This window comes from Hyposmocoma kahamanoa, unplaced genomic scaffold (assembly GCF_003589595.1).
Source record: "Hyposmocoma kahamanoa isolate Upper Pololo Valley unplaced genomic scaffold, ASM358959v1 78, whole genome shotgun sequence".
Classification (NCBI taxonomy): domain Eukaryota; kingdom Metazoa; phylum Arthropoda; class Insecta; order Lepidoptera; family Cosmopterigidae; genus Hyposmocoma; species Hyposmocoma kahamanoa.
Genome location: NW_020653945.1, coordinates 16,974,628 through 16,996,335, shown reverse-complemented (window position 1 = coordinate 16,996,335; position 21,708 = coordinate 16,974,628). Strand labels below are relative to the sequence as shown.

The 21,708-nt window shown below is 32.8% G+C and overlaps 3 protein-coding genes across 4 annotated transcripts in view; 2 read left to right on the top strand and 1 right to left on the bottom strand.

Moving 5' to 3' along the window:
- Positions 1 to 5,736: 5,736 nt before the first annotated feature.
- On the top strand, positions 5,737 to 17,624 carry LOC113233395 (golgin subfamily A member 4). The gene is made up of 9 exons (XM_026468516.1): positions 5,737 to 5,820; positions 6,177 to 6,249; positions 10,686 to 10,837; positions 10,986 to 11,084; positions 11,829 to 12,026; positions 12,227 to 12,310; positions 13,330 to 14,620; positions 15,803 to 16,890; positions 17,129 to 17,624. The coding sequence occupies exons 1-9, from the start codon at positions 5,737 to 5,739 to the stop codon at positions 17,150 to 17,152; spliced, it is 3,093 nt and encodes a 1,030-aa protein (XP_026324301.1). The 3' UTR covers positions 17,153 to 17,624.
- A 343-nt stretch (positions 17,625 to 17,967) lies between these two features.
- On the bottom strand, positions 17,968 to 19,624 carry LOC113233393 (uncharacterized protein C9orf85 homolog). The gene is made up of 3 exons (XM_026468513.1): positions 19,183 to 19,624; positions 18,974 to 19,074; positions 17,968 to 18,118 (listed from the first exon to the last, which is right to left on the bottom strand). The coding sequence occupies exons 1-3, from the start codon at positions 19,492 to 19,494 to the stop codon at positions 17,968 to 17,970; spliced, it is 564 nt and encodes a 187-aa protein (XP_026324298.1). The 5' UTR covers positions 19,495 to 19,624.
- A 564-nt stretch (positions 19,625 to 20,188) lies between these two features.
- Positions 20,189 to 21,708, top strand: part of LOC113233310 (U7 snRNA-associated Sm-like protein LSm10) — a 2,822-nt gene continuing 1,302 nt past the window's right edge. Inside the window, exons 1-2 of one of the 2 annotated variants that reach the window (XM_026468400.1) lie at positions 20,189 to 20,461; positions 21,470 to 21,629. In XM_026468400.1, the coding sequence (XP_026324185.1) occupies positions 21,481 to 21,629 (149 nt within the window). In that variant the 5' untranslated portion in view covers positions 20,189 to 20,461; positions 21,470 to 21,480. The remainder of the gene's footprint in view (positions 20,462 to 21,469; positions 21,630 to 21,708) is intronic. The other variant, XM_026468399.1, reaches the window with a different exon arrangement.

Here is a 21,708-nt window from a genome sequence, read left to right as displayed (position 1 = left end):
AAGTTAAATTTGTTCAAATTTTTTATTATAATCGTAAATTTTGGTAAAATTTAAGTGACTTCGTCTACATGGTTACAATAATTACACCACTACAATTTTATGTGTAAACAATCACACGTCTTACAAAGGTAGTTTTTAAAGCCAGCAGTAAAATTCTGGTAGCACATTTTTCCATCAGGAATTTTTAGAAAATATAATATTTTAGTCGAAAACTAAAAAAAATTTGCATAAGCTCTAAAATAATAACGTAATCTAAGAAGAAACACAAAAATGGCTCATTGCACTTTAGCTACGTGGCCGCACTACTTCTATACCAAATTTCAATTGATTTAGTGAAGGGTGAATTTCACTTTTCGAATTTGAATGGCACTTTTTGAGTAAAAAGTAAAATCCTTTTTTCTTTTGGTTTTAAGGCCTTAAACGTACAAATAAGTTCAAGCAATGTCAATCATTATAAAATCACAGAAATATTTTAGTTAAATACAACAAGAAACGATATTTTAGATCACACGAATGAGATTGCAGTAACACGAATGATTTTCTCATAAACATAAATGAGAAAGACTGCACAGTAATGAGAAATTATAATAATACACATTTTATCGTTCTCAAAAAACATTCTACAACATTTAACATGTAACAAATAATGTAACTTCTTATATCAAAATCCTTCTCATCCGTGTAAGACCATCTATCTATCTATATGTAATTAGTAAATAAATCTAAATAAGTATTTTGTTAAAGTCATATAAGCTTTATTGTACATCAATATATCATCATCATCACCATCAACATTATCATCATGATCACCATTATCATCAGCATCATTACCATTCACATTATCATCACAAGCATCACCATCATCACTATAATCATTACCACCATCATCATCTTCATCACCATCATCACCACCACTATCACCATTTCATTGTTATATTTCAAGTAAATGTTTGGCTTAAAGTAACAATTTCACTTAAAAGTAGACAAGAATGAGAGCGACAATAATGATATTTGGATACATTTTTAATTGTCAAGTGTGTAAAATATGCTGGACCGTTATAAAAGTGCATAGATTTTAAAGTTCCCTTTGTCTAATTGATGTACAATAAAGTTTATAAAACTATTACTTAATACTCATTTAGATATATTGCTTCACATGAATGAGAACGATTTAGTCACTAGCGCTGAAATTGGTATTTAAGTCGATTTTTTGCTAAAACGGAGATTCACAGGTTACTTCACTGTGTACACTCCAACCCCACAGGAGCTCCTTCTCACGTGTACGAAAGGTGAAAGTGATGCGGTATGAACTTTTGTTATTAAGAGGCTTTTAGTTGAATTGAAACTAATGATAAGACAAATTGAAACACATTTTGTATCCCCAAGAAAACATGTTTGTTTATAATAAATTGGAAAATTACGGTATGTATTCGACGTGTAAGTTATTAGAGTTTATCCTCGATGGGAAATACTTCGATTTCCACGAGTATTTAATTTTTTTCTTCGTTTCTTATAATTAGGGCGACGTGGAACCGGCTCCCATGAATGAGAAATTGCCCAGTTTTTTAATTTTTATTTATTACTGTGACATAGTAAAGTAGTCTTTTTATATGTAACACAGACTAAGCAATCAATATCATATTAAATAAATAATGCTTAGCATTCATGTAATAACAAAAACATTATTGAAAGGGACACATTTTTGGAGGTTATCTAAAAACGACTCTGAAACGGTTTTCAAAGTAGAGTGGTTATGGTGACTAGAGAAGAATACATTTTGTTAAAAGTATAAATTTATTTTTGGACCAAACATTGTTTTTCTATTATGACGATGTTTAAAAAGTACTTAAGTTACTTAAAGTGTTGATTTGTAAACGAGTGGTTAAAAATGTGTCTATAATATGCTTTGTACTCATTGACTTATAAATAAATGGACGACGGGTCTAATACAAAAACCACGAAAAAAATGTCCCAAGTCAACCTATTCGAAATTTAAATTGTAATGTCATCGCAGTATCGCGCTGTCAGTAGAACAAATGAAGACTAAAGCGGAGTGTCGCGCTCTGTATACGATTTTAGCGCCTTACAAGTGCGGACACTTTTTAGCGCGGACCCGACGTCCATATAATTGTAAGTCAATGTTTGTACTAATAAAAATCATAACAGGTTGACTTTTCTTTAATTTGTCACCCTTGACTTTAACTTGTATGTTCCTCTTGCCCCAAAATTATTTTTTACACTTTTTTTTATAGCTAGTTATTCCTCCTAGAGCTCATAACATTTGTCTTGAAATAAAGTATGTTCGTCTTACCCCACCTGACCTTAATTATAATTATTATATTACTAAAAATAAAAACAAATTAAGTAAAAAAATACAGTTGAGTTGTTAAAAATATTGAAGTTATGAGAAAACATAACATCAATATTTACTTTACCTTGCGGAAAGGCAACGATCTTCATGCAGCCTAGTCTTTTTTAAATTTATATATTTTGATACAGATATTCTATCTCACGAAGGCGGGTGAGCAATAGTTGTAGTAGTGACGTGTACAGATAAGCGCCTTTGTGTGCGTAAGTTCACGTAGCGATAGCATAACAATCGTAAATATTTTTTAATTATTAATTTTCGTTTGAAACTTATATTATAATTTGTTAAGCTTGTCAATTGTTATTACTTAGTATATAGGTATAATAAAATATTATAGGTAGATTGCATACAAATATCATTTATTCAAAGTCTGAAGACGATTCTGTCATGCTGTCGTCATCACTATCATCTTGCAAATTTATTACAAATTCAAAATCTAAATCAAAATATTTTAAATATTCTTTTTCTATTTTTTCAACACGGCTACAAGTATTACGCCACGTTTCGCTGCTGACATTATCAATACTTTCATTTATTAATATGTCTGTACTTGTTATATTTTGCTCGATGTTTCTCGAAGCAATGTAATTTTTTATAATTCCCCATACGTTTTCGATAGCGTTTAATTCTGGATGGTAGAGGGGAAGGCGTAAGACATCAAATCCTTTGCTTTTGATGAACTCGTCAATTTTAAATGTTACAAACTCTTTCTTATGTTTTTTTATTATGTCGTACAATTCCACTTTTCTCAGACTTTCATCAAACCCTATGCCTTTATTTGTGAGCCATTGTTGCATCTCATCTTTTCTTGATGCTGATGTCGGTATTTTTTCAGCACGCGTGTTGTGATACGACGCATTGTCTAAAACTATGACAGAACGGGCAGGCAAATTGGGCAACAGTTTCTCGTTGAGCCATTTGACGTAGTTTTCGTAACTCATATTTGAGTGATAATCTCCCACTGTCGAATTGGCCTTGTACATCAATTTCGCATTTTTTATAAATCCATCTTTTGTGCCCGCGTGCACTAAAATAAAACGGGTACCTGTGCTGATTTTTTTTAAAAATGGTGTGGATTCTTTTTTTTTCGCCCAGGTATTAGTACGCACATGCGTCGTTAGGACGTAACTTTCGTCAGTGTAGACAATTGGTCGCTCTTGAGAGCGATATTCTGCCATCTTTTTTAAATATTTTAATCGCCACATTTGTATATCATGACGCTCTACCAAAACTTTTCTATTGTTTTCAATTTTACGCCACTTGTACCCCAATTTCTGTAACAATTTGCGAAGTGTTTCTAGGCAACCGTCAAAACTAATTTTTTCAGATAAAACTGATTTTATTTTAACAAGTGTTGGAATTTCTTTATGTGCAATGTGGAAATTGTTTATTGTGCTCCGAATTACATCTGCTGTAAGATTATCTATTTCCATTTTATTATCTCTCTTCCTTCTCTTTTTCATGGGAGATGTAAAATTCGAGGAAGTGGATGGCAACTCTTTCTCTTCTTTTAATATACGCTGCACCGTTCGTAGGCTAACGCCTGTGGCATCAGCAGTGCGTTGTGATATGTTGCGTAAGTGAGATAAATCACAATTTGGTTCTTGATTCGCTATAGTAAATTCATATTCTTCTTTCAAGAAATGATAAACGCTGGCTATCATGCTTCGACCCTAAAACAAAAGAATATAGAAATTGTTAACAGATGTAGAATTAGAAAAACAAATTGTTAACAAATATCGGCAATGTAAAAAAAGATTGTTTCTGCGAAAATAGAACAGGCGGGTAACAAAAGAGAGGTTATAAAATATTGTCGGCAAAGTAAACAGGAAAAGAAAACAAAGCTTTTGAAAGTTTGCTCCACACGTGGTCTAGGTTACTGTACAATACTAGACATTGAGATTCTATATTTATTTATAAACTAACAAATTATTAATTTTAACGGGCAAGTAAACCTAATCTAACCATACTATTAATTATTTTGATTATTCCAAAAAAAGGCTTACATTATTTTAAATTCATATAACGCAACAAAAAATAACGATATATTACTATAAAATAAAAATAATGCCTTATTATTATTATAGAAGAGAAAATTACAATACCTCACTACGGACGACTTTTCTTTGTTTTGTTTCCATGCTGACGGTACTCATTTGGACAATCTGACGCGAACACAATTAGCACAAGTGATCTGGACGAGCTCGAGATCGCAACTGAGCGCTCCTGAGCTTACGCACACTAAAACAATGTGCATGTACACGCGTAACAACACCTTTGGCTCACCCGCCTTCGTGAGATAGAATATCTGTAATTATACATACTCCGTTAATGTGTAGTCAGAACACTCTGTTACTTATTAATCTATGATTTATGTTTTGTCTTCTGTTAACAAGCGATAATACATTCTTGCAAAACGAGAAGAATAATGTGAAATTTAATTTTTGTATACTATTTCGCGATTATCAAATATTAATGCACAAATTAATCAAAAAACCACAACATTGGATACTGACCGAATCAATGTGAATAATTCAAAACTTTAAATTTGTATTCACATAATGAGTCAAATAGCGAAATGTGAAGGCGAAAATTAAGGGAAAAACATCCGGAAAATATTTATTTTTCTGAAAAATATAATTTTTTCAAAATGGAAATTTTTCCATGAACCAACGAAAATGACAGAACTATTGGAAAAAGGAAAAAAAATGGCGAGCTGAAGTACGAGTGCAGTTTTTACACAGGTTAATTTTATTTTAAGTATATTATGAAGAAAATACGAAGAAAGTTATAGTGATGAAGAAAGTTAGAACTATATTCCTTATTTAAAAATAAATAACAAAAGAGTTTATCCTGAAAATTTCATTAATTACGAATACAAAGTAAAATAAAAAATACAAATAAATATTATTGACTCCAGGCGCTTATGAGACTATTTAGAAAGCCCAAACAAGAGAGTAAGGGTCGTATTCCAGAACTTTACTCAATGCTCAAGTCAGGACTTTAGTATGATCTCAAGCACTGGAATTACGACCCTAATGGCAAGGACTTGAGTATGATTTCTAGTGATTTAAATCATACTCAAGTCCTGACTTGAGCAGTGAGTAGAGTTCTAGAATACGAACCTAAGGGTCGTATTCCAGACCGCTACTCAATGCCACATGACATGGCTCAAGTACTTATATCCAAGCTGAAACTAGTATTTAAAAAAACAGAACTATTGTATCGAACGAAATTTATAAACGAAAATTCTGACGTGATGTGTCATTTTTATGTATGTCAGCAGTCTGTCAATGACTGATAAATAAATTGGTAATCTTTCGTTAATTTAATGGATAAATTCTTTACTAATGTAAAATCTGGTAAAGATGTTTAAAAAATTAAAAGACAAGCTAGCGGAGGAAGTAAAGTCTTCACCTCAAAGAATCCAACAGTTCGCCCAGGCTGCCCAAGTATTATTCTATGAATCACATATTATCTTAATTGTTCCCATTTCGCAAACATCGTACCGAAATTCTCACTATATGTTTTTCATACTTTAGAATGAATTGACAGAGAATAAATATATACAATAAATTGTTACCAAAGGAAAGCATTGACAATACTTAAGTAAAATAAACAATACAACATTAAAAAAATATACGATATGTTTCTCAAACTAGGTTCCTCTACGTAGACGACATTACTTCTTTAATTAGTTGAAAATTACATACTCTAACTGTACCTCAACAATAAATAGGCAAAGAGTACTTAAGCTTTAGCATTTCTCTCCACATTTTCATTTGCACATAAGTGAATTTAATTGCAGGCTGCCGTAACTTCAGCGTCCAGCAGCATATCCGACATTACTAACAATGATTTGTTCTCCATTGGCGACAGTGGTAAGTTTTAAAAAAAAGGTTATTCCATGGTATATTATTATGGTAACAATTCCTCACTTAACAATAGATGACATTTTTACTGTAGCCCTGTATGAACCATGACAACAATTTTCATATTATCTGTAGGTGTGTTTACTGACTGTGTGTTTTAATTAAGATGCACTTATTTAACCATACTCCCTTCTACATCTCCATATACAGTTTGATGAAATAATACCTGACAATTTTTTTTTTTCTATGAATCAAAAGTACTTGTGGAGAAGCATCTTTAAAAAAAATATTTCAGTTTTGTTATTGTCTCAAATACTCTATCTAGACTAGGAATTGCATATCTGACAAATCCAAGTGTATCCAAATTTTTTTCATTATGTAAATCTTTCTTATTGTATTGTATATTGTAAATCTTTCAAAATGTATCAAAGTGACGAAAAACTTATAAAAACATCATAATAGCATTAGATACTGGTAAAGGTAACCAATGCATAGTGCCAAAAAAGAATGTAATTAACCATGCAGTCTCTTTACATTTTAATGACTACTGTTTCTACAATTATTACACTTATGCACTGTATACAAAGGCTGACCAGTTAGCTCCATATCTGAAGTACTGTCATATTACCGCTGTACAGATGGTATATTTGAGAAAACTTAGAAACATAACTTTTTTTTTATATTATATATGCAAGATGATAAAAAATCACTGTCCATTTTATTTCCTGTGCATAAGATTCAGTAATACAACACATTAGTGAAATAAAATAATAATTATATAAATCCCTTTTTTGCTTTTTTAAAATGTCAATATTTCCTAATGATTTCTAACGTGTGATTTCCTTAACATTATTATATTAGTAAATAATAATCGGTTCTTCGAGCGACTGGCGCCGCCACGTCTGGCCCTCGCGCGACATCAAATCGACGCAAACAAATACAAATCGCAGTCGTCATTGCGTAACAATGTATTCCCATTGGGAATATTACAAGATTTATTTATTTAGTATTAATAGGCGAGCAGCTTGAAACTGATATGCCTATATCAAAGCTGTGTTGAATTTTTATAAAGTCCACGAATTCACAAATAGTTCTGAATCTTTTTTTTAAAGTCCACAAAACACTAGAAGAACTTAATGACCTAGAAGACACAAATTCTTTTTTAACCAGCTGTCCAGCCGGGTTTTGAAAGTGTTCACTGAGCAAGCATTAACAACGTTCTCAGGCAACCTGTTCCACTTTGAAACCGTTCTGTTGCCTTCCGACAATATTCATGTTGTGACTCCTGATATTCCTGGAGTGTACTGTTCTTTCGTTGTTGTGAAGGTGTGGAAGATTGTAGAATCCATGAAGAATTTTAAAAGTTTCAATTAGATCACCCCGTACCCTTCTTTCTTCAAGAGCAGTGAGGCCCAGGAATTTCAATCTGTCCTCATATGATTAACGATGTAGAGCCTGAGGTATTTTGGTGGCTCGCCTTTTACGCTTTCGAATAGATCAATGTCCTTCCGAAGGTACGGACTCCAGACTTGGAATCCATATTCAAGCATTGACCTAATATATGTCTTGTAAATCTTAATAAATACTTCAACAGTGATCCCTTGAAAAGGTCTCCATATGACATATAAAAGAGTTTGCCTTTTTTACCATGGTACCAATGTGTTCTTCCCATTTTAAATTTTAAATTATGGTAATTCCCAGATCTTTCTGCTGACTGACTGAGCTCATAACATTACCATATAAACTATAATTTTTTTGGGAACCAAGGTGCAATATACTACATTTTGAAATGTTAAATCTGATGACCCAGTCTTAAGTCCAGTTATGAATGCGGTTGCAGTTGCCCACATTTGAAGAGTTGGCAAAAACTTCCCATTGTCTGCGAAGAAGGCTGAATGGCACTCTTTGAGTTCCACTAAGTCGGTAATAGATGGTTCGTGTTAATATCGAAAGTGGTTGGAGTGTTCACAAAGCTCGAAGACTATGCGATGGAGAGCCTCAACGAGCTCAGGGCTTGGTGGATTGGCCTACCAGGTCACCTGATTTCATTCCATGTGATTTTTTTGTGGGGCGAAGTTAAACGCCAAGTGTAATGTGAACGAAACCCAAAGCTATGACGAATTTAAGTCATCTATTGATGAACCAACATCTACATTAGTTAAAAAAATATAAACGATTGAAAATACGAAGAAGTGCCAACGCCTGCCCTTTATATTATGGCTATAGAGCACTAAAAACTTTATCTTTTTAATTTAATCAGGCACTTCGTAAAATTTTCAATCGTTTATATTTTTTTAAATAATTTAGGTAAGAAGCATATACTTTTAATTCGTGAAAGTAGCAAATAGGTAGCAATTGTTGAATATACACTCATTGCCAGATGCCACAGACGACCAGCCATCCTGGCGGTCACAAAAAACTGGTTGCAGTTGTATTTGGCTACAAAGCCTTGAAAAAGCTGACTTTATAATAATGATAATATATATATAGTTAAGAAATAATAGTTAAGAAGAGTAATATATAGTTAAGAAAAGTATCCTATCCATAACTTCCAAGGCCGTGGCTGAAGATGGTATTTGCCGTGACATGCTGATACCTATCCTGGATGACATTACATCAATTATCACACACATTATGAATTGTTCAATTGCAACTTGGCGTCTTTCCTAGCGACTGGAATTTAGGCCATGTCATTCCCATCCCTAAATCCGCTACTTCCACGGCTTTCTCCCAATTTCGTCCTATCTCCATCCTACCATTCCTGTCAATGGTCCTCGAAGGCACTGTTCATAAACAACTTTTCTCATTTGTCTCTCGTAATGATCTCATAAGTCCATATCAATCCGGTTTTCGTCCTGGTCCTGGCACAGTAACTGCCTTACTTAACGTCACGGATGATATTCGCCACGCCATGGATAACCGATTGTTTACCATTATTGTGTTACTGGGCTTCAGCAGTGCTTTCAACTCTGTCGGCTATGACATCCATCTTGCCATTCTCTGCTGTCTTAACTTCTCCCCTGTCGCAATCGCCTTCAAAGGATCAAGCATGATGACACTTATTCTGAATGGTCTCCTTTGACTTCAGGGGTGTCTCAGGGTGGTGTACTTTCACCTCTTCTCTTCTCGCTGTTCATAAATTAACTCACAAAACTAATAACTCCTCCGTTCCACTTATACGCAGATGACGTGAAAATTTATAGACACTTTGATGTAGCTAATACCCTATCTGCCATTGAAGCTATAAATAAAGATCTTCTTGTGGTGAAGTCTTGGGCTGATGCGTTTGGTTTGCTTGTAAACCCAACGAAATCACAGGCAATAATCCTAGGTAGCAACAGACCTTACTGTAGGTTGGACATTAATAATCTCCCCAAGGATTCGTATAATGGAGTGAGTCTTGCTTATGCTGATAATACAAAGAACCTGGGTCTGATAATCGATCATACACTGTCTTGGAGATCACAGGTAAATGAGGTTAGTCGACGCATGCATTTTTCCTACCATTCTCTCAAGCGGCTTCAATTCTCCTTGCCGTTCAATACCAAGGTTATGCTTGCTCAGTCTTTACTACTTCCTCTACTCGACTATGCCGATGTTTGTTATTTGGATCCTACTGAGGAGCTATTTAACAAACTGGAGCGCCTACAAAATCTGGCAATCCGTTTCATATTCGATTTACGTACTCGTAAATATGATCGTGTCTCTGAATTTCGGACTAAGTTGAAATGGCTACCAATACGACTTCGCCGAGATATGCACGCTCTTTGTCTCCTTTACAAAATTCTACATTACCCCCAACTTCCTCATTGTCCGTTTTTCTCCACTTTTTTCACTAGATCACTTAATAAATCCCCAATCCAACTCGAAATTCCTCCACAACTCTTTCACGGTAAGTGCAACTCGTATGTGGAATAAACTGCCTGCTGGCATTCGTGACAGTCCATCGGTGGCATCTTTCAAACATAAATTAAAAGAGTACTACCTGTCGAACGCGTTAGATAGCTAACCGGTAACATATATTATAAACTAGTAATTTGTTTAGATTATAATATATATTCTGCATGTATGTATGTATTTATGTATATAAAGTTCATGTAGGTGTGTATGTCTGTCATATGTATATATTGTCATCCTTTATATAAAATAAAATATATATGTGTATATATTTTTTTTACTCACATTTAAATTTTAATAAAATTAAATGTACAATAATTAGTCCCACAGACTTCATTTTTCACCTAGACTAGGGTTGGCTGGAAGAGATCTCTTGTAGAGATAAGATCACCTTTGTATATGTCCTTTGTAACTTGTGTTTCATGTATCTTTTCTTTGTGCAATAATAACATACTCCCTACCTGTATTTTTTTTTTGTTGTAGGAAACAGTGAATAAATAGAAATAGTAGGCTAGTGCCGTCTTAAAAAACTAAAGATTTATTTTCAGATAGTCAACAAGGTCGACCAGATAAAGTACAGCCATCGCCAAGTAAGGAACAGGACACGTTCCGTGAAGTGTCCCTGATACAACCCAGTTCTTCCATACAGGATCTACCAACTAGCACTGAATCAATGAGTTTTACAAGCCAAGACTTAATGGTGAGTTAGTTTTTCAATAGTGTATGTTTAACTCAGTTATTTCTTGAAATAATTGTGTTTAAAATTGAAACCTGTCTCCTACTAGATTTCCACCGCTCTTATAAAATATTTAATTTATCACAATATTTGTTCTTATTATGTTGTACAGGAAACGCCAAGACAAAGAAGACTATCGAACAGTTCATTTGCCAGTGATGTATCATTCAGACTACCTAGTTATGAAAGTCCATCCATGTACCACTTGCAAGTAAGCAATTCAGTGATCAATCTTTAAACAGCAATAATTTTGTAAAAGTTATAATTATTTAACTGTAACTTATTTTTAATGATTGAGCTGTTAGACATACACAATACAATACGGTTATAATACCAAGTATTATAATTATATATTATACAGGGTGACCCAAAACTCAACGATAACCTGAGCGCAGGTGTTTGCCTAGTTTGTAACAACCCAGAAAAAAAATATTTAAAAACTCGGAATCATGTTTTTTTTTGTAATAACAGCATTTTAATGAATTAAAAAATGTTGAAAATGTACGAGCTGTCTACCATTTTTTAGTACTACAATTACGAATTTGCTAATTTTGCTGTTCTAGTTTTTATAACGGTAACCCAAACAGCTCAGCTAATGAACACAATACCAAAGAAAACCCGAATTGCTAAAGTTTCAGCACAAAAAATTAATGTATTTAGTTCTTTTTGTTGAAATTTTTAGCAGATTTTTTTTTTTTCAAGGTAACTTTGACACCCCTTACTGTAAAAAAATGTACCTAGACTACCATGGCAACTTCTTACAAAAGTTGGCACAACTAATCAAGATTCTAAAATGGTATAAACCCTTTTACGTCATGCTCCTTGGAAATATATATATATGTGTGTGTGTGTGTGTGTGTGTGTGTGTGTGTTTCGTTCTTCCTAACTAAGTAGGTGTCTACACAGGTGTGTAAACTAGTGAAATAATAATAATAAATTAGTTGGTACTTTCCAGTCTGACATGGAAGTGTCAGCAAGTGAAGCGGAAGAGAGAGGATTTTCAAGTGGCATGGTAAATCTGGAGCGTGTCACGAAGGATCAAATATACGCGGCATATCGACGCACACAGGATCGATATACGAAATACAGGACACAATACGCTGATCTTGCCCGCCATTATAAACTGTTGGAAAGGGAAAATGCAAAAGCTCGGGTAATTAAAAACATCTCAAAACAAGCTTCTTGACAGGCAACGATAAATATTACACAGCATACTTGCAGAATTTCATTATAAAATAGTGACATTTTTAAACAAATCGTTCCATATTCTTTTACACAGACCAATATCGCGATGTTTATTAGTTTTATTACCTTTTTTACAATATAAGTAATATAATGAAACAATGATTTCAGAGCGTATTAGTGGAAACCCAAGATAAAGCGCTGAGGAGAATATCTGAACTGAGAGAACAGTGTTCGTTAGAACAAAGCGCAAAGGTGAGGCGATATTTCAATATAATTAGAATTTATCCTAAAACCAATACACAATCAACAACTACATAGACAGCGGCGCAGCCGCTCACATTTTTTGTTTCTTTCATATTATTACATAGGGCGCACTATAAGTCTCCGGAACAGGCCACTTATATAAACAATATTTAAAAAGTAATTGCAACATTTGAAAATGGAACTTTTTGGCTGTAGAATACAGTTTGTTTCATATGACTGTCACTTGTTTTTACATTGTGGCGTCATTTGGGTAATTGGTTGTCTACATCACCATGGATTTAACTTGTGAAAATTTTCGTAGTATGATTTTCTACGACTTTTAAGTGTAATTTAACATCTCAGCGGTGCTTCGCTCGACTTCAAACTGCTTTTGGCGATGAAGCAACATGCAAGACGACTATTTATAGCTGGTTTCAAACTGGTAGCTGGTTAAGAACATCGATGCTGCGATACGGCGCACCGTATGATCAACAGACAGGCATGTGACATACCATGAGATTTGGGCAAGTTTAGGCATAGGCATGATCAAATACAGGACACAAATACAATACAATCAATACTACACAAACATTTGGGTGTGAAAAAGCTGTGCTCTCGGTGGATTCCACACAATTTGACTGAGGCTCAAAAAACGGATCGTGTCACTTGGTGCAATGCCATGCTTACCAGATTCGACGAAGGGCCGTCAAATTTGGTGTGGGTCATAGTAGATGATGAAACATGGATTTATAATTACGATCCCGAAACAAAGCAGCAACCGAGCATATGGGTCTTTCGAGATGGGCCGAAACCAACAAAAGTGGCGCGCGTGCAAAGTTTGATTGCTTCTTTTTTTAGTAAAATTGAACACGATTTATAGTATTTTTTTTCTTATTCGTTTTGGAAACTTATAGTGCGCCCCACGTATAAACACGTAAAAAAAAAGTAATCGCGCCTTCATCGCTAATAATTAGAGTCTAAGAAACAAAAAGTAACCATGTGGTAATTTATTGCAATGTTCATTTCAGGCGCACCTAGAAAAAGCTCTTCGTATTGAAATAGAAGAAAGAAACATGAAAATTGACACACTTAACACAAAAATCAAATTATTACAAGAAAACAATGTAGGCCATGATGTGAATATTGAAAATGGCAATCAAAATGAAGTAAACGACGCACCTTTAATAAATTTGTCCGTAGACAATGAAAATAACCACACTAATAACGATGCCTGCACTTCAGAAATCGCTGCTCTGAATACTAAAATAGATAAACTAGAAATTTTGGTAAACAAGTACAAAGAATCACTTAAAAGCACAAAAGAGAAAAACTCCCAGATTACAACGGAATTACAACTCGTAACAAGTGAACTAGCTAGTAAAAATAAAGAAATCGATCAATTGCAAATAACCATCAAACAGTTAGATGAAACACGACAGAAAGTACTAGAATTAAACGATCTTAACGAAGAATTACAGAATAAAGTCAATGCTTACGACTTTAATAAAACAAAACAAATGTCGACTCTTGAAATTGACCTACATAAAGCACAAGAAGAAATAACTGAACTTCAACAAAAAATTGAAATTTTCACTAAACGTGAAGAAGAATATGCCATATCTTTAGCTGAAAACAAATTAAGGATACATAAAGAATTAGAAAGCAAAGAAGCCGAAATAAAATCGCTTAAAGATAGTTTATCTGGCGCCAAAACCGAAATACAGTCTTTGAATATTGTTGTGAGTGATTACAAAAACAGTATAGCACAATTAGAAGAAGAAAAATTAAAACTTAACAATGATATTAATGAACTAAGTTCGACGAAAATGAAAATTACGGAATTGGAATCACAATTACAAACACTGACACAAAAATGTCAATTATTGGAAAATTCGAAATCAAAAGCAGATGAGGAATACAAATGTCTTCAGTTACAGTTGAAACAAGAAACAGCAGAAAAACTTGCTATGGTTGATAGAAACACCTATCTAGAAGATAGAAACTCCCAGTTGTCTGAAGAAAATGTTAAGAAAAGCCAACAAATAAATAACCTGGACAATGAATTGCAAATTCTCAAAAAGGAAAGAATTTCAGAAGAGGATAGCACGAATGAAAAATTAGAAATGGTTGACGAAATTGAAAAATGGAAAAATAAATGCAGTGATTTGGAATATGAAATTCAAGAAGAAAGAGAAGAGCTTGGAAAGTTACAGTCAGAAATTGAAAAACTATTGTCTAATCATGAGCTTATTCAGAAACTAAATACAGAATTAAACACTGCTACTAATAATTTGAAAACCGAAAACAAAATATTACAGAGTAAAGTAGAAAATTATAATAAAATAAAAGGCTCGTGCATTAATTTAGCAAACAAAATAAAAGATTTGCAAAATATTGTCCTTGACGTGTCACAAGAGGCTAGAGCACTGAAAGAAATAAACAAAGATATAGTACCTAACATACAACAAAGTATTACCTTATTACTGAACAACGTACCGCGAACAAATGATGTAGAAGCTATTCAAGCTTTATGTGCAAAGTATAAAAACGACTATGAAACTACACATTCTGAGCTAAAAAATATATCACAATTGCATTTACAGATGACAAAAGATCTACAAACTTTGCAAGGAGAAAAAGAAAAATTGAAATCTAACCTTAATGATCACGAAAAGATGCAATCTAAGCTCTTAAAGATTTCAGAACAAAATTCCAATATTATAAACAAAAATGAAGATTTGCAAAAAGAGAATGAAAAATTACAATCCAAAATTAATGCTCATGATCAAGCACAAACTGAGCTTAAGAAATTGTCCGATCAATATTTCGAAAACTCAAAAGAATTATGTAACCTCCAAAAAGAAAATGAAAAACTAAAAACCGACGTCAAATCTATCGAAACTGAAAATATTGATTTGAGTGAGAAAATGGAGTACATTATTTCACAACATGATATTTCTTTAGAAGAAGTTAAGTCTGTAAAGAAAGAAAAACAAGAATTGATAAATAAATTAGAGGAGTTTAAAACTAAATATCAACAACTGCACATGAAATTAGAAAATGACAGCGATGAACGTCGAAACTTGGAACAAAACATTCAACAGATGGGAATTAAAATTCTTGCCGTGGAAAAAGAAAATAAAGCATTAAATACAGAATTAGATATTTTAAGAAAACTCCAAGACAACTATTCTCTCATGGTTGAAAAGGTAAAAAATGTGGAAGAAGAAAACATTTTACTAAACACAGAAATTACCAAGATTAAAAAATTAAATTCTGATTCTTCAATTCTTATGGATAAACTGAAAAACATGGAAGATGAAAATATTTCACTAAAAACTGAATCAGATAGTTTAAGAAAAGAATATAAAGATATTTCATCAAAATTGAAGCAATTAATTGAGATAGAAAACGAAAAAAATAAACTGGAAGGAGTAGTAAATACTTTAAAAAAAGAAAATGAAGAGCTTGTTTTTAAAATAAATGACATGATTGGCAAAGAGGACTCATTGCATGAAAAATTGAAGAAAATGGAGAAAAATCTGACTTACATAGAAAAATTAGAAAACAATGTAAGAGATTTAAATCAAGAAAATATCGCACTGAAAAACCAGTGTGAAACCATCGCCAATAATGTGAAAAGTCTTCAATGTGAATTAAGTGACGTCCGAAAGTCCCATGCAGAAATAGAAGTAGAGAAGGACAGGCTCTGCTTTGTTATAGAAGAGTTAGAAAGAAATGAACGCATAAATAAACCCAATGATAAAGATACGCAAACAAATATCAATATTGAACAAGAACCAATTCAAGAACTTGTCGAAGTTCGAGCTCTCGAAGAACTTCATTCAGATCAAACCAGACATAAATATGATGATGAATTACCTAAAAAATATGATAGTCTGCTAGTGGAACATAACTCACTTAAGGAAGAAAACAGGCGATTACAATCAGACGTTTCCGGACTACAAACGTATCTAGCACAAATATCTAAAGAGAACAGTATCTTAAATGACAAGATGAGAGAATTAATAGCCTTTGATGAGGGCTCTACTAATAAAGGCCTATCTGACTTGAAAAATGAAAAAATGGATGACCTTATTCGAGAAAACATGTTACTAATAGAAGAAAATCTAGAGCTGAAAGATCAGTTAACTTCACAAAATGACTATAAACCTGCTGGAAGTCAACCTAATAATGCTATGAAGGCAAGTGAGTTTATGGATTGGAAAGAAAAATACGAAAATTTGCAGGATACAAATAAAATGTTACAAAAGAGATTAAAGGATGTAGAGCACATGAACAAATCTGTAAATAATAATTTGCAACAGGTACAAGACAACAATGATAAGCTAAAATTATCAAATGAAAAATTGGAGCGAAGGTTAGATGAGGCGCTTGTAAGCTTACGACATTTACATTCTTTACAGGAGAACACAGAACTAGAGTACTTGAGAAACATTCTATATGAATATCTCACTGGATCTGGGACACATTCCGTTACATTAGCTAAAGTACTTGCTGCGGTTGTTAAATTTGATGACGCTCAAACTCGACAAGTGCTTCAGAAAGAAAAGGAACGACAAGGATTTGTAAGTATCTAAATTTATTCTTTCTTGTTGTAGTTTTTGGGGTCGTGGACAACTCTACATCTCGTCAAATTGTGAAATTGTACATTGTGATTCAATAACTTTGAGGTGCAAGTCAATAGCGAAGAAGCCGCAATTTGATACTGAACCATTTAAAAAATTGAATTCTACGACATATCATTCCTTTAAAGAATAGCCGTTCTAATCATACTTCATTTTAATGTACTATTCTATGTTGCAGTTACGACAGCTTGGGATTATATGATACCAAATGTTAGAAGAATTAAACAGCCTAGAGTGAAGTTGAACTACTCGTATCTAAATTTCCAAAAAGTTTGTGGATATAAAGAATATTTTAATAGTAAGTGTGATATAATATTGCGTATTTAATTTGATGAGTTAACTTAAACTGTTGCGGTACAAAAAAGTGATCCGTTTAGACTAAATAGGACAAGAAAAATCTGACTGAAGAGTCATTTATAAACTCGTGTAAAATGAATTGTCATATTTCACAACTATGTAGTGACCAAATATACCATCACTGCTTATTTACAACTAAAAAGGTAGAATCAAATAACAGACTCGTATTATATTTAATGGAAGCAATTTTTTCGCAAATTTTTTGTATGTATTGTAACAGAAATTAATAAATATTGTGCAAATTAGAGATAAGTTTATAAGTTTGAAAAAATATTGTTTTGTTTTAATAACATGTCCATAAATTCCATTAAAGTAAGGTTAAGTTGTTAAAAGTTATATATTAATATTGATGTATTATGTACCTAATACACATTATTTATATTCTCTTTCATCATGTTCTCCACTGATTAAACCTATATTAATAAAAATAGATATAAGAAAAATTATGTATAGATGCCTATACTAATATAATTTCTTTACTTAATTTTATACTAGGAATAAAATAATCCTATTGAAATTATGTACATGATTTTTATTTTAACTTTCAAGAAAGTTCTGTAGTTGTGTTATTATGTTTTTATAATATTGTAAATTAATAATTTAATCCTATTTAAGTTTGCAAAATGTAAATAAAAATACAATAATCTTTATAATTAGTTTTTATTTTTCTTCGCTGCTTTCATTAAGTTCTTCATTAGAGTAATCAAAATCATCATCGTCTAAACTTATGGTATCAATGTTTGATACTAGCTCCTCTATATATGCTTTAATTTCAGGTGTGATGTTATCTTCACCATGTTTGTTTATGTATCTGGAAGTTTAAAATATATATTTAACACTATTATTATTAAGACCAACACTAATTAACAATTCTGAGCAAATTCTTCTTGCTTTGATTTCCTCTAATTGAGGCCATGTCTATCCCATTATGTTGTCACATTTTATTTATCGTTGGATGACTGTCGCATCTAGCCATTCCCATATCACAATTATCTGTCATAACTGGTCATGGACGTAGATTTTATAGTTGAATGACTGTCGTGTCTAGCTGTTCCCACTAGATTGTGACAACATGTTATCGGTTCACGGCAGTCGTCTTGGCGTTTCTATGGCAGAATTATTTGAAGATGTGATTATCTGTCATCACATTTTTATTGTAACGTTTTATTTATCAGTCAGATGACTGTTCCAGCTTCCCATTGTCACCACAGTCTCTAGTTGTAACATCAAAAAAGTTATAATGATGACGACAGTTAATCGTACTGTACTGTGAACAACCTCATTTAACGATACAAGCCATGACACTTTAAACTGCATGACTATCTGTCACAACAGTACAGAAGACCAACTACAAAGCTCTATTAATTTTATATAGATTTCAAACACTAAACATTTCACTAAAATTTAAGGAGTGTCAGAATAAAACCCAATAAATCACATTTGGACTCATTCATTTTCAATGTTAAATGGTATTTTTTGTACTATTAATAATTTATACAAGCTACTTCCAAATACATTTCCAATGTATGGATCTGAACACAATGCGATTAATTCATGCAATTGACTAGATGAGATTAGAATTTAAATTTATCAGCTTTTCTTCCGAAGCTCCCCATTTAGAATAGTAAACTGCAAAAAATCTTGAAGAGAACTCAAAACAATTTACCTAAGTATAGTCCTTCGTTTTCTCTCAGGTAAATCTTTCAATTGCAATTTGATTTCAGAACTGGGAAATGTTTCAATGTTTTCATTAGTTTGTTCTCTATTCTGAAAATAAGATATTTAATTGAATCATTAAGTACAAAACATATACAACATTATTCACACCCAGTATTATTTACAATTTTCAGTAGTATTGAAGTTGGAGTGACTTACATGTATTGGTATACAACATTTTGCACAAACTTTCTTTTCAGTCGCACATTTAGTACAAAGAATATGATAAGCATATTTAACAGATTTCAGACTACACGCCACACATTTAGCGGGTACTGTCAACGGCTTATACTTTTTGTACTTGATCTTCCACTCAAGGACATCTTTGCAGCGTTGACACACTCCGTTGACTTCCAACGAGTTGAGGAACTTTGTTTTTTTGCTGGTATCGTGTAAGTTGTTTTTGAACGCTGTTTTGTTCTGATGTTTCTGAGGTCTGCTCCTCGAATTACTTCCTTTTGATGAGCTCATGATTTTTGCCTGAAATAAATAAATTTATTATAATTGAAATAGGACGAGGTTCGCTTCTCTGTGGATATCCTCGACAAAAAACTGATAATGACGGGATATTTTAAGCACGTCTGTATATAGAAATGGGCTAGGAAATATTTAGAATTCAATTTTAATTTAATTACCTGTATATAGCCATGCGGAAATCAACTTGACACTAACTAACGTGACGTGACCACAGAACACTATACTCACGTGACCCTAATGACAACCGAACTAATGTGAACGTTTTGGAGAAATTCTACCATTTTCTAAGTGTGTGGATCGATTGATGCCAAATCGCATGTTAAGATTTATAATTCATAGTTTATTATTAGTTTAATTTTTAGATTTATCTTAGTAAAAACATTAAGTCTCGTTAGATTGATTCATCAACAAACAACACATTTTTTACAAGAATTTGACATATTTTTGAGAAATAAATGGCTACATTTAGATTTCGCATGTGGTCAGATTCGCTCTGGGCCTTTTGGAGGGAAAAGTGTCGTTTTTATTTTGACTTTCAATTATTTTGTGAAATCTAGTTTAAAGTGGAATAGGATAGTGCTATTGTGCCTTAATCGAAGATTAAAACGCGAAATTATACGAATCTCGAACTAAAATACCGGTATCAGCCCGTTCTAAGGAATCCCGAGTCAATCCAAGCACGCCGCCGCCGCCGCCTCAAATTGCCTATCCTCTTTGTGGTGGCCACAAAGTACTTTGTATATATATGGTGGCCATATTTCCAAAAATATAATTAAACGTTTATGTTTTCGGCTGAAGGACTTTGTTTCCATGGTCAGCAATAATTTAAAAAAAAAAAGCATGTGGTCATCTGTCTGTCAGTATCACCCGTTATGGTCAAAGAGGATCTAACCACTACGTTGAAGCTGTGGTGCAACAGATTTAATTATAAAGTATTCTTTAGTGCACAGTGAGTGAGCCTGTAAGAGATAGTTTTACATAAGTACTACTTATAATATCTTATTATTAGTTGCTGTTGCTTTCTGCTAAAGTAAACAGTTCATTAATCGCTTTGAAGAACCAATCACATAGTACAAAGACGGGAAGCTATTTATTTTGTTACCAAAATTGCAAGAATTCTATATTTCAAGTAGCATTCAAGAATACAAAGTAAGATCTCAATATTTATGATTATTTTGGATTAAGAGAGATGGTATCCACAAGAAGGCTGGTTCAGATAGCTGCCTGGGGCGGCCTTATTGTTAGCGCCACTGGGTTTTATTTACAAAACCGACTGATCGATAAAGTTAGAGATTTAGACTATTACAAGACGGCTTTAAAATCGCTGAGAACTCACGCTGGCGCTGTTTACTATTTAGGAGAGCCGATCAAAGATAAACGATTCAAATTAAGTGATTCTGAAAACAATTATTCCGATTCGAAAACGGCCAGGTTTTGTGTACCCGTATCTGGTCCAAAGGACAGAGGAACCTATTATTTCTGGGCCGAAAATGATGCTGATGGGTGGAAAGTCGTAAAAGCTGAATTGGAGCTAAAATCAAAATCTGATTCTAGATTAGTTATAGTCAAACAAGCTAAATTTGTATAATTAATATTTGAAGAAATCAAGGAAAGTATATATTAAGTCACATTTTTACCATTAAATTTGAACATAGAAAACAATGTTTTATTATGCACTCTTAATAATTAAATAAAATAATTTGTGTTATAATGTAACCAAAGTTAGACCTGTTTCTTAATTATGAATCCACCAAAATTCATCAAAGTCCATTTGGCTGTTTCAGTGTGTTGTAATAAACATCCATAAAAACAAACTTTTGCATTTAATGAGGTTCCAAACATGAAATAAAAACAAAGTGGTTTTATTGAATATCTATTCTAGAACCTTTCATATATATTATGTAGATAGTACTTAAATAAACCTTATGAAAATTAAGACTGCTGTTTATTTTACAATAATTTTTATCAGTTTCAGGCACAATGAACGAAATGTTTGTTGGTACTTCAAAGGAAAAGTTTTTTTATCACAACACTCTATTGTGCTTAGTTAGAGCAATGCAGGGCCATAATATAACAGTGGACTTGAGAAATGACTCTTATATTTGTGGACATGTAGAAAATGTCGATGGGTAAGCATCTAAAGACTTAAGAAACTCAAAATATGGAAAATCAAATTAAAGCTCTGTATAAAAATCCTATATATATATA